The sequence below is a fragment of the Bison bison genome, unplaced genomic scaffold (genome assembly GCF_000754665.1).
Source record: "Bison bison bison isolate TAMUID 2011002044 unplaced genomic scaffold, Bison_UMD1.0 scf7180017862192, whole genome shotgun sequence".
In the NCBI taxonomy this organism is placed as follows: domain Eukaryota; kingdom Metazoa; phylum Chordata; class Mammalia; order Artiodactyla; family Bovidae; genus Bison; species Bison bison.
In genome coordinates, this window is record NW_011492764.1 from 3,902 (window position 1) to 16,578 (window position 12,677).

General features: G+C 40.0%; 1 protein-coding gene across 1 annotated transcript; it reads left to right on the forward strand.

The window, feature by feature from the left end:
• The first annotated feature begins 9,629 nt into the window (after positions 1–9,629).
• Positions 9,630–10,565, forward strand: LOC104983324 (olfactory receptor 4F3/4F16/4F29-like). Its single transcript, XM_010832762.1, has one exon. The coding sequence runs from the start codon at positions 9,630–9,632 to the stop codon at positions 10,563–10,565; it is 936 nt and encodes a 311-aa protein (XP_010831064.1).
• The last annotated feature ends 2,112 nt before the right edge of the window (positions 10,566–12,677 follow it).

The window sequence follows — 12,677 nt, forward strand, 5'->3', positions numbered from 1 at the left end:
CGGCGCACCTTCTCAGGCAGATGTTGACCGTTCAGACCCCCAAGAAGTTTTAGTTAGCAAAGAAGCCTGCTTACAGTTTTATAGATAATGTCTCTCTGGGGCTGCGATTGCCCCCTTCCGGCTCTGGCTGCCTGTCACCGGAGGGGGAAGGTCTGCAGCCGGCTATCTCTGTTTAGTCCTTTGTTCCGTGCACGGGCTGGCGGTGTCTTAGGTTAGGGCTGGCTTTTCGCGTGGTAGATATCCTACAGTCTGGTTTGCTAGCCCAAATTACTTCGCTCAGATAGCGCTCAGGGTATTCAGGCCAGATTCTTACTCTCAGCGATGCAGCCCGCGCCTCGCCTCCCTGCCCAGCCCCCGCTTGCTAATGGCAGATGCAGGTGTCTGCGCTGCTTCTCCGCTGGGGGAGTTACCGTAGGGCTCGCAATCTGCGAGTTTTAATTGTTTGTTTATTTTTCCTCCCTGTTATGTTGCCCTCTATGCTTCCAAAGCTCGGCACGGATTCGGCAGTGAGAAGGTTTCCTGGTGTTTGCAAACTTCTCTCTTTTTAAGACTCCCTTCCCGGGACGGAACTCCATCCCTCCCTCTTTTGTCTCTTTTATTGTCTTTAATATTTTTTCCTACCTCCTCTCGAAGAGTTGGGTTGCTTTTCTGGGTGCCTGATGTCCTCTGCCAGCATTCAGAAGTTGTTTTGTGGAATTTACTCGACGTTTAAATGCTCTTTTGATGAATTTGTAGGGGAGAAAGTGTTCTCCCCGTCCTACTCCTCCGCCATCTTGGCTTCTCCCCTCCATTTTCATTTCTAATTTTGTTGATTTGATTTTTCTCCCTTGTTTCTTGATGAGTCTGGCTAATAGTTTGTCAATTTTATTTCACTTCTCAAAGAATCACTTTGGCTTAGTTGATTTTTGCTATGGTCTCTTTTGTTTCTTTTGCATTTATATCTGCCCTAATTTTTAAGATTTCTTTCCTTCTCCTAACCCTGGGGCTCTTCATTTCTTTCTTTTCTAGTTGCTTTAGGTGTGGATTTATTTATTTGACTTTTTTCTTGTTTCTTGAGGTAAGCTTGTCTTGCTATGAACCTTCCCCTTAGCGCTGCTTTTACAGTGTCCCACAGGTTTTGGGTTGTTGTGTTTTAATTTTCATTTGTTTCTATGCATATTTTTTTTTTTTTTTATTTCTTCTGTGATTTGTTGGTTATTCAGCCGCGTGTTGTTCAGCCTCCATGTGTTGGAATTTTTAATAGTTTTTCTCCTGTAATTGAGATGTAATCTTACTGCATTGTGGTCAGAAAAGATGCTTGGAATGATTTCAATTTTTTGACTTTACCAAGGCTAGATTTATGGCCCAGGGTGTGATCTATTCTGGAGAAGTTTCCATGTGCGCTTGAGAAAAAGGTGAAATTCATTGTTTTGGGATGAAATGTCCTATAGATATCAATTAGTACTAACTGGCATATTGTATCGTTTAAAGTTTGTGTTTCCTTGTTAATTTTCTGTTTAGTTGATCTATCCATAGATATGAGTGGGGTATTAAAGTCTCCCACTATTATTGTGTTATTATTAATTTCCCCTTTCATACCTAGCATTTGTCTTACATATTGCGGTGCTCCTATGTTGGGTGCGTGTATATTTAAAATTGTTATATCTTCTTCTTGGGTTGATCCTTTGATCATTATGTAGTGTCCTTCTTTGTCTCTTTTCATAGCGTTTGTTTTAAAGTCTATTTTATCTGATATGAGTATTGCTAGCCCTGCTTTCTTTTCGTTTCTATTTGTGTGGAATATCTTTTTCCAGCCCTTCACTTTCAGTCTGTATGTGTCCCTTGTTTCGAGGTGGGTCTCTTGTAGACAATATATATAGGAGTCTTGTTTTTGTATCCATTCAGCCAGTCTTTGTCTTTTGGTTGGGGCATTCAACCCATTTACCTTTAAGGTAATTATTGATAAGTATGATCCCATTGCCATTTACTTTATTGTTTTGGGTTCGAGTTTATACACCTTTTCTGTGTTTCCTGTCTAGAGAAGATCCTTTAGCATTTGTTGGAGAGCTGGTTTGGTGGTGCTGAATTCTTTCAGCTTTTGCTTATCTGTAAAGCTTTTGATTTCTCCTTCATATTGGAATGAGATCCTTGCTGGGTACAGTAATCTGGGCTGTAGGTTATTTTCTTTCATCACTTTAAGTATGTCCTGCCATTCCCTCTTGGCCTGAAGAGTTTCTATTGAAAAATAAGCTGTTATCCTTAAGGGAATCCCCTTGTGTGTTATTTGTTGTTTTTCCCTTGCTGCTTTTAATATTTGTTCTCTGTGTTTGATCTTTGTTAATTTGATTAATATGTGTCTTGGGGTGTTTTGCTTTGGGTTTATCCTGTTTGGGACTCTTGGGTTTCTTGGACTTGGGTGGTGATTTCCTTCCCCATTTTAGGGAACTTTTCAACTATTATCTCCTCAAGTTTTTTCTCATGGTCTTTCTTTTTGTCTTCTTCTTCTGAGACTCCTATGATTCGAATGTTGGGGTGTTTAACTTTGTCCAAGAGGTCTCTGAGATTGTCATCATTTCTTTCAATTCATTTTTCTTTTTTCCTCTCTTTCATTTATTCCTGTACCATTCTATCTTCTACCTCACTTATCCTATCTTCTGCCTCCATTATTCTACTGTTGGTTCCCTCCAGAGTGTTTTTTATCTCAAATTTATTGCATTATTCAATATATTGACTTTTTTATTTCTTCTGGGTCCTTGTTAAACTTTTCTTGCATCTTCTCCATCCTTGTCTCCAGGCTGTTTATCTGTAACTCCATTTTGTTTTCAAGATTTTGGGTCATTTTCACTATCATTATTCAGAATTCTGAATCAGGTAGATTCCCTATCTCTTCCTCTTTTGTTTGGTTTGGTGGGTATTTATCCTGTTCCTTTACCTGCTGGGTATTTCTCTGCCTCTTCATCTTGTTTATATTGTGGTGTTTGGGGTGGCCTTTCTGTATTCTGACAGTTTGAGGAGTTCTCTTTATTGTGGAGTTTCCTCACTGTGGGTGGGATTGTACGGTGGCTTGTCAAGGTTTCCTGGTTAGGGAAGCTTGTGTCGGTGTTCTGGTGGGATGGAGCTGGATTTATTCTCTCTGGAGTCCAATGAAGTGTCCAGTAATGAGTTATGAGATGTCAGTGGGTTTGGTGTGACTTTGGGCAGCCTGTATATTGAAGCTCAAGGCTATGTTCTTGTGTTGCTGGAGAATTTGCTTGGTATGTCTTGCTCTGAACTTGTTGGCCCTTGGGTAGTGCTTGGTTTCAGTGTAGGTATGGAAGCATTTGATGAGCTCCTATTGATTAATGTTCCCTGGAGTCAGGAGTTCTCTGGTGTTCTCAGGATTTGGACTGAAGCCTCCTGCCTCTGGTTTTCAGTCTTATTCTTACAGTAGCCTAGAGACTTCTCCATCTATACAGCACTGGTGATAAAACATATAGGTTAAAGATGAAAAGTTTCTCCACAGTGAGGGACACCCAGAGAGGTTCACAGAGTTACATGGAGAGGAGAAGAGAGAGGAGGGAGATAAAGGTGACTAGGAGGAGAAGAGGGGGAATCAAAAGAGGGGAGAGCAAGCTAGCCAGTAATCACTTCCTTATGTGCTCTCCACAATCTGGACCGCTCAGAGATGTTCACGGAGTTATACAGATAAGAGAAGAGGGAGGAAGGAGACAGAGGTGACCAGGAGGATAAAGGGGGGAATCAAAAGGAGAGAGACAGATCTAGCCAGTAATCAGTTCCCTAAGTGTTCTCCACAGTCCAGAACACACAAAGAGATTTACAGAGTTGGGTAGAGAAGAGAAGAGGGAGGGAGGAGATAGAGGCGACCTGGTGAAGAAAAAGGAGAGTCCAAATGGGTAGAGAGCAGTCAAGCCAGTAATCTCTCTCCCAAGTAAAAATGGGTACTGAAGATTGGATTCTTAAAGGTACAAAATTGATAACAAATACCAAAAAGCAAAGATTAAAAATCTAGAGTAGAGGTTGAATTCTCAAAAATACAATATTAATTAGAAAAACAAAGTCACAAAAATTATTAATATATATATATATATGAAGTTTGCTTTAAAAAAAGGGTTTTTTTTTTTCAAAGTAATAGTAGGATATAAAAATGAAAATTAAAGGAGTAATAGAGGACTTAAAAATGAAAAAAAAATTTTTAATTAAAAAATGATAATAGTAAAAATATATCTAGGACTTTCTCTGGTGTTGTGGACAGTGTGGGGTCACTTCATTTTCAGATAGTTCCTTGATCCGGCTTATATTTCTCAAGATCTATAGGCCCCTTCCTATGTAGTCGGTGCTAACTACAGGGTTTTAATCTATTGCACCTCACTTCCAAGGCTGTTCCCTCTGTTTGTTTTGGATTCTTCTGTTTGCTGGTCTCTTCAGTGTCTAACTTCCACCCTGACACAAGGGGGCAAAGGTGGTCACTTTTTTAGGCTTACTTGTTCAGTAGTGCTGTGGGGAGGGAGGAACAGTGCAAACAAATAACACTGGTGTGTGCTCTGCTCAGTGTCTTGTCCACACTGGGTTTGCCCCTGCTCATGGCATGTGTGATTTCCCTGTTACACTGCTTAGGCTCTAGGCTGCTCTGCCGGGAACTTTCTGAGGTCAGCCCTGGATTGTATGCACTTCCCAGGTCTAAGCCGCTCAGGTTCAGGTACTCAGGTACTCCACAAAGGCGCAGACTCGGCTGAGCCTGTGTTTTGTGCCCTTCCCAGGTCCGAGCAGCTCAGGTGACCAGGTGCTTGGCTAGCGCGGTTGCTGTGACTTATCTCCTCCCCCGTCCCTGCCGCTCAGTTTTCTGAGTGTACAACTGGCGCACCTTCTCAGGTGTGCCGTGTGTCTCTTCTGGGGAGCTGATCTCTGGTGGCAACCCTCCTGGCGGATGTCGACCATCCAGAATCCCAGGAAGTCTTGGTTAGCAATGAAGCCTGCTTGCAGTTTGGTAGATGATGCCTCTCTGGGGCTGTGATTGCCCCCTTCCGGCTCTGGCTGCCCTTGCCTCCCTGTCTCCAGCGGGGGATGGGTCAGTCCACAGCCGGCTAGCTGTGCTCAGTGCTTTGTTCTGTGAGCGGGCCTGGCTGTGTCTTAGGTTAGGGCTTTTCGCGGAATTGCTGTCCCACAGTTTGGTTTGCTGGGAGAAGGCAATGGCACCCCACTCCAGTACTCTTGCCTGGAAAATCCCATGGACAGAGGAGCCTGGTAGGCTGCAGTCCATGGGGTCGCTAAGAGTCAACACGACTGAGCAACTTCACTTTCACTTTTCACTTTCATGCATTGGAGAAGGAAGTGGCAACGCACTCCAGTGTTCTTGCCTGGAGAATCCCAGGGACGGGGGAGCCTGGTGGGCTGCAGTCTATGGGGTCGCAGAGAGTCAGACATGACTGAAGCGACTTAGCAGCAGCAGCAGCAGTTTGGTTTGCTATCTCAAGTTAGTTCCCTCAGATTGGCCTCGGGGCATTCAGTCCCGGTCTTTAAGCAATGCAGCCCTTGCCTCCCTGCCCAGCCCCCGATTGCTAGTGGTGAATGCGGGCATTTGCACTGCTTCTCCGCTGGGAGTTACCATTGGGCACAGTAATCTGTGGGTTTTAATTATTTATTTATTTTTCCTCTGGGTTATGCTGCCCTCTGAGGTTCCAAGGCTCACCACAGACTCGCCAGTGAGAGTGTTTCCTGGTGTTTTGAAACTTCTCTCTTTTTTAAGACTCCCTTCCTGGGACGGATCTCTGTCCCTACCTCTTTTGTCTCTCTTTTTATCGTTTATATTTTTTCCTGCCTCCTTTCAAAGACAATGAGCTGCTGTTCTGGGTGCCTGATGTCCTCTACCAGCATTCAGAAGTTGTTTTGTGGAATTTACTTAGCGTTCAAATGTTCTTTTGATGAATTTGTAGGGGAGAAAGTGGCCTCCCCATTCTGTTCCTCTGCCATCTTAGGACTGCCCTGAACAGGTTTTAAAGGACAAATAACATATATAAAATAGTAGTAATCATAATATAATGATGATGATGACAAATACTAGGTATGTGATCTTTTGGGACCATGTATGGTTTCTCCATTAACTTTATCTCTTTAGATATTATTCTTTAAATAGAAAATTTCCCCCGTGACTTCAAATAATAGGACTTTCAAATTTTTGTTTCTAGCGGGAATCTTTCTTGCCTATCAACTATTATGGCTTTTAATGAATAAGTGGCCCCCTGAGATTTTGGTAAATCTTTTACTGATATCAAAACCTTGGTGTATTTTGATTCTTTCCCATTCTAATCAGCAATCATCTTTCTCCCTTCCCCTCAACCTGTAGCAATAACATGGGGATTTAAGTCTAGATTCTGCCTCTGGTAGGTGTGAAATTTTAGGTAAGTTAATTTATGTATGTGTAAATGCTTATGTGTTTAGGATAGAAAATTTTTCTGAGTAAATTAAGATTCTTTTATTCACATTTTTATTGAGATATAATTAATGCATTGTATAAGATTCAGGTACACATTTTTCTGAATTCTTATTTAAAATTTATAATAGTAAGTTTTTAGATCATGAACAAATAACGATATTTGGATTCATTGGAGAAGGACATGGCAACCCACTCCAGTGTTCTTGCCTGGAGAATCCCAGGGACGGGGAGCCTGGTGGGTTGCCGTCTGTGGGGTCGCACAGAGTCGGACACGACTGAAGTGACTTAGCAGCAGCAGCAGCCAAGTAGCCATGTATTTGGAATCAAAATGGTTGATTCTTTCTTTTTATTTTTTTGGTTTTTCAGTAATTTGCTAACTTCTCTGAACTTGGGATTACTCATCTGTGAATGAAAACAGTCCTATTATCAGAAATATCCACCAATAGGTGGATCAAATATAAGGAAATATGTGCCACATAAATAGTGTATCTATGTGTCTCCAGCTCTAAAATTCTATCATTAAATATTTCAGAAGTTTTTAAAGTATGGTGAAAAATATCTGTATTTTCTTTTCTGACTTTAAGAATGGCATGTAAGGTGACTAATTATATATGAAGACTGGCAGATAGAAACTATAAATTCCCTGCTATCAGAAACTCTTTGCTTCTCTCTTTCTGTCTCTCTCTCTTTCCTTTTACATGCTTGTTATTTTTAGAAACTTCAGAAGTTAAACCGTAGACCACTATAAACCTTCAGAAGTTAAACTGTGGACCACTATAAACCTCTCTTGAGATGAGGCTGCCCTATTATATAGCTGGAAATTTATAGCAAGGATATCCGGTATTCTCTTAAAAGTGGTTGGGAAAAACATTAGTGCTCAGTTTGATTTTGGAAACTTCCCTTATGCCTGCTGGACTTAACAGAAAAAGATGGTAGATCAGAAAAACAGGGACTGTGGAAAATTATGGTCCTGAAAAGATGAGCTTTATTTCAGAGTTTTATTGTCTAGACAATCAAGACATCTTTGCTATTTATTTCATTATCTGTTTTCGGAAACAAAAGGGCCAGAAGAAATGGTATTTATCCTCCTCAAACTTGCAGTGCATTTGGGGAAACATAATCTATAAAATTGAAACCATTGAAGAATTATGATAAGTTGCAAAGGATTTGCCCCCTAAATAAGGCATCGAATATTATATCTTCTTAGAATGCCCTCAGGCCTCCTCTCAGCTTATTAAACTCTTACTAATTTTTAAAAACTCACATCAGATCCTTTCTCCTTTGTAAAGTTGTCTGTAAATTTCCCAGTGGACTCTTGTTTATCCTTCCTGGTCAACATTAACAAAACAAAATTTAAAAAAACATCCGGAGCTTCTCCTATGAGGCTACATATTGTGGCTTATTTTTATATAGGTAATTATTGTTTTTCAATTAAAATTTGTTTCCTGACTTCTAGGAATATGAAAAGGAAAAGATTAATATAATATAGAATTACTGGGGAAATGGTATTTTGATGGAGGAAATGGGATTTTGATTTACCTTTAAATGATGAGCAGTGATTGGAAATGTCCGGTATTGCACAAGCCAATGCATGATTGCTAGCTATATGTGACTATTAAATGTGCCCAGGGCAACTGAGGAAATAGATTTTTAGTTTTATTTAATAATGAGCTAGTAATTAGTTGCTACTGTTAGCTACATGTGACTAGTGGTTACTGTTTTGGATTAACTAGATATAGGTTTGGCTTAAATTTTCTTACTTTAATCAGAATCCAAAGACATATGTGTACTAGAAAACCTAGGTTCCTTCCTGGACTAGGTGGGCACTAATGAGGTTTGTGGAATAATAGTTTTATGATCAATTTCACTAATCATGCATAACTGAGGTATATAAACACACATTAAAAGGCAGAGCTTTGGGATTTTTTTTTCTTTCTTTCTGTTGGTGGGTTTCTCTTGCTGAGATTCCAGGTCTGAGGCTTTTTGTGCATTCACATACCTTTACCAGCTCTTCACTATTTATACTTCAATCTCCCTCTTTTTTCTATACATCTCATCTTCTAGCTGTATATAAATATTAAGGAAGCAGAAGGGCTGAGACACAGAAGTGTTTGACCCACAGGAAAGAGAATATATTTTCTATTTGGTAAATGCAAACATGGGTAAGAACTAGAGAAATTCATGTAATAGTCCAGAGTTGGGGTTACGAAAGAGATTTGATATCAGATCCCAGACAGTTGGGTGATTTGACGCAGAGAGAGATGAGATAAGGAGGGAAATGGGGCTAAGGCAGAGGGGGCGACAGGAGAGGGACAATGGACAACTATGACATGAGTGTGCATTTCTTCATCTCCAACAAATTCTAAAAGATTAAGACTCCTATAGCTCTAAACAAAGTTCACAAACCTCAGAGATGGTGAAGAATCTTGTCAGATAGATCAAACTGGCTTCCTTAAATTCTTTGACTCCTCATAACAACCCTGCTTCCCCACCAACCGTATACATCTTGGCCATATGCTGGCTGCTAATCGCAAACTAGATACTTTCACTTATACATCTGGTTGCCCATGCAAATACCGTGTGCCGTGAATATCCATTCTATTCTTTCATTGGACCTGTCAGACTCCAGAGTCACCTCTATGCCCCATGCTTGGCTCTCTTATGTTCACTTCTGTCTGTGGGCTTTGTGTGAATTGCAAATGTGATTGTAGGTATGATCGCAAATGTGATTGTAAGATAGATTATAACAGATATTTTGTGCCTAAGATGAAGTGAGGTTAAGAAATGAGACAACTTGAATGCTTGAAGAATTGTTCTATGAACAATTAAAAAACAGAACAAATGTGTTCTGGCAAATGCCATCTCCACCTCCTCTTTCTTTTTCTCTTTGTAGTGCACTGCACCGCCTTTCCTGCCCCTCCCAGTCCTTGCTACGCACATCTATTGTCTTATTTGTTCCATTCTCTTGTTTATAGATGAGTAGTTCTGGGGGAGGTGGTGAAAGGTACGTTGCATATGAAAGTGACTCAACTGCTTTAAGTAAACACAGATAAAATGCCTTTTTAGTGATGATATGGCCCTGAGAAAGAATTGAAGGGATATATAATCTTCACAGCATGAAGTTTCTTATATAATCATTATAATATTGAACTTTATTAGCATTCTTATTTTCGTTGATATTTCTTTTCTTTTATCTGGAAACATTCAAGCTGATAAAGCAATGGATGGAGCGAATCACTCTATGGTGTCAGAGTTCGTGTTCCTGGGACTCACCAATTTCTGGGAGAGCCAACTCCTTTTTGTGTTCTCCTCCATTTTTTGTGTGGCAAGCATGATGGGAAACTCCCTTATCATTCTCACTGTGATGATGAACCCTCACTTACACTCCCCCATGTACCTTCTGTTGGCCAACCTGTCCTTCATTGACCTGGGATTTTCTTCTGTCATTTCTCCCAAGATGATTCATGATCTTTTCAAAAAACGTAAAGTCATCTCCTTTAGTGGCTGCATCACTCAAATCTTCTTCATCCATGTCATTGCTGGGGTGGAGATGGTGCTGCTTATCGCCATGGCCTTTGACAGATACATTGCCATATGTAAGCCTCTCCACTATTTCTCTATTATGAATCAAAAAATGTGTATTTTGCTCCTGGTTGCTGCATGGATAATTGGCTTGATTCACTCTGTGGTTCAACTGGGTTTTGTTATAAAATTGCCATTCTGTGGCCCTAATGTATTAGACAGCTTTTACTGTGACTTTCCTTGGTTCATCAAACTTGCCTGCACAGATACCTACAGGCTGGAGTTCATGGTCACAGCCAACAGTGGATTCATATCCCTGGGATCATTCTTCATATTGATTGTCTCCTACATTTTTATCCTCATCACTGTTCGGAAACACTCTTCAGGTAGCTCGTCTAAGGCCCTCTCCACTTTGTCAACTCGTGTCATGGTGGTGATTTTGTTCTTCGGTCCTTGCATCTTTGTTTACATCTGGCCTCACTCCACATCACACCTAGACAAATTCCTTGCTGTTTTTGATGTAGTTCTCACTCCTTTCTTAAATTCAGTCATCTATACATTGAGGAACAAAGAAATGAAAGTGGCAATGTGGAAAGTGTGCAGTCAATTTATTATTTACAGAATGATTTCTTAAATGACAGAAAGTATAAGGTTTCCTTACCAACTTGAAGTAATGTTATATTTCTATTATTTTAACATCAGGAGTTTCCAGGTATCACATACACATTTAGGTTTCCCAGATTAAAATAATATGATTCTTATAAAAATCTTAGCTGAGAAATTGTGTTGCTGCCTATGGTTGGAGGAAGCATGTGGTGTAGTAAAAAGTTTCTTCTGGGGAATGCCAAATGTTTGTCTCTCAAGAGACATTGCAATTCAATCTGATGAATTTACTATGGACTAGACTTCAAAACACAGGAGAAGGCAATGGCAACCCACTCCAGTACTCTTGCCTGGAAAATCCCATGGATGGAGGAGCCTGGTAGGCTGCAGTCCATGGGGTCGCACAGAGTCGGACACGACTGAAGCAACTTAGCAGCAGTAGCAGCAAACTTCAAAACTGAGTATCTTCAGTGTCAGAATGGGTTATATAAGGGAATTCTGATTGATACTAGGTAAATTAATACTAGATCAAAATATATACACCAAGATGCCCATTTATTAATTTGTCACAAAAAAATCAGTCAAGTAGTTTGAACTTCCACATACCTGTAACTCACTATTTCATTGTAAGGAAATTTCAGAGAAGTTAAGCAGTGATAATAATAATGAACAGGAATTCAGAGCAAGAAAAGTTACTATAATTATTAAAATATTAATTATATCAGATTTGATACTTAATGCCTATTTCTTCACACCAGGATATGATTGTCATTACAATTAGAAAATAGGATCCTTAGGTCAGGCCTTTTATCTTGACTGTGCTGGCTGGTCATCACAAGATTTACCTTTGGTTATTGTTCATACTATGTTCCAGGCTATGTAACCCCTATGCTCTTACACATACATTATTATTTCCATAAGTAACTAGCCACGCTCCGCCTTTTCCTTCTGTTGGCATGATTATTCCTGTTGCATTTGGATGATTTGAGTCCTTGCAAGATTTCCAGGTAGTGCTAGTGATAAAGAATTCCAAAGAATTCACCTGCCAGTACAGAAGATGTAAGAGATGCAAGTTCAATTCCTGGGTCAGGAAGATCCCCTGGAGTGGGAAATGGCAACCCACTCAAGTATTCTTGCCTGAAGAATTCCATGGACAAAGGAGCCTGGTAGAACCACAGTCCATGGAGTTGTAGAGTCAGACACGACTGAGCACAGCACAGCACAGCAAGCTAAACTTTAGTTTGGGAAGTGTTTTATATATGATCATATCCTAATTTATAGGAATGAGGGATTTACATCAATAGATTTAGAAATTTCAATTCATACTCCTTTCAACAAAGAGGAACCGAGGTCCAGTCTCAAACCTGTAGTGCAAATGACTGAGCCATATACATCCTTATATAGACACCATACCTCTTAACCAGTTAATCAGTCTTACTATTGTCTTAAAAGTGGTCCTTATTTACCTTCTAATTTATTTCACTTTATAATTTCCTAGCTTTCTCTTTTGTCCTTTGCCTTATATCATTTATTGAGTCCTATTTTTTAACATTTAGAAAACTGATACCTATATACCAGTGTCAGTTTATTAGCTCACAGTATTCTCAGTCTCCCTATAATTTTTCTGAAGTGGTATTTTTGAAATGGAAGTTTCACTGCTTTTTCTCTCCCATGGATTAAACGACATTCAGTAGTTCCAGCTGGGGTTCTCCGATTCCTTGCTGTTTTTGTGTGTTGATTTAGAGAAATGCCTGCTCCTCTCAGTCTCTTCTCTTTATGCCTTTGTGTCAGGTCTATATCCATGATAGATAGATTCCCCAGCTACATAGTGAATGAGTTTCTCTGCTATCTTATGTAAAATTTTTCAAGGTCATTCTTTCTTATTCTAAAATAATACCTGTTTTTAATGGACATCTACTCTGTTCTTTGCCCACATCAGCAACCTTCTTCTTCTGGTAAATGTTATCTTTTTCTTGTGGTAACTGTGTGGTATGATTAGAATAAGACATGTAGATCCTACCTCTCTGACCACTACTGTTTTTTCAAAGGTTGGGCTTCTGAACAAGTCATAATGACATATCTCCAAGTCACAGTTGAATAGTGCAAATATGTCTCTGACCACAGAGGTCCAAATCTGAGCTTC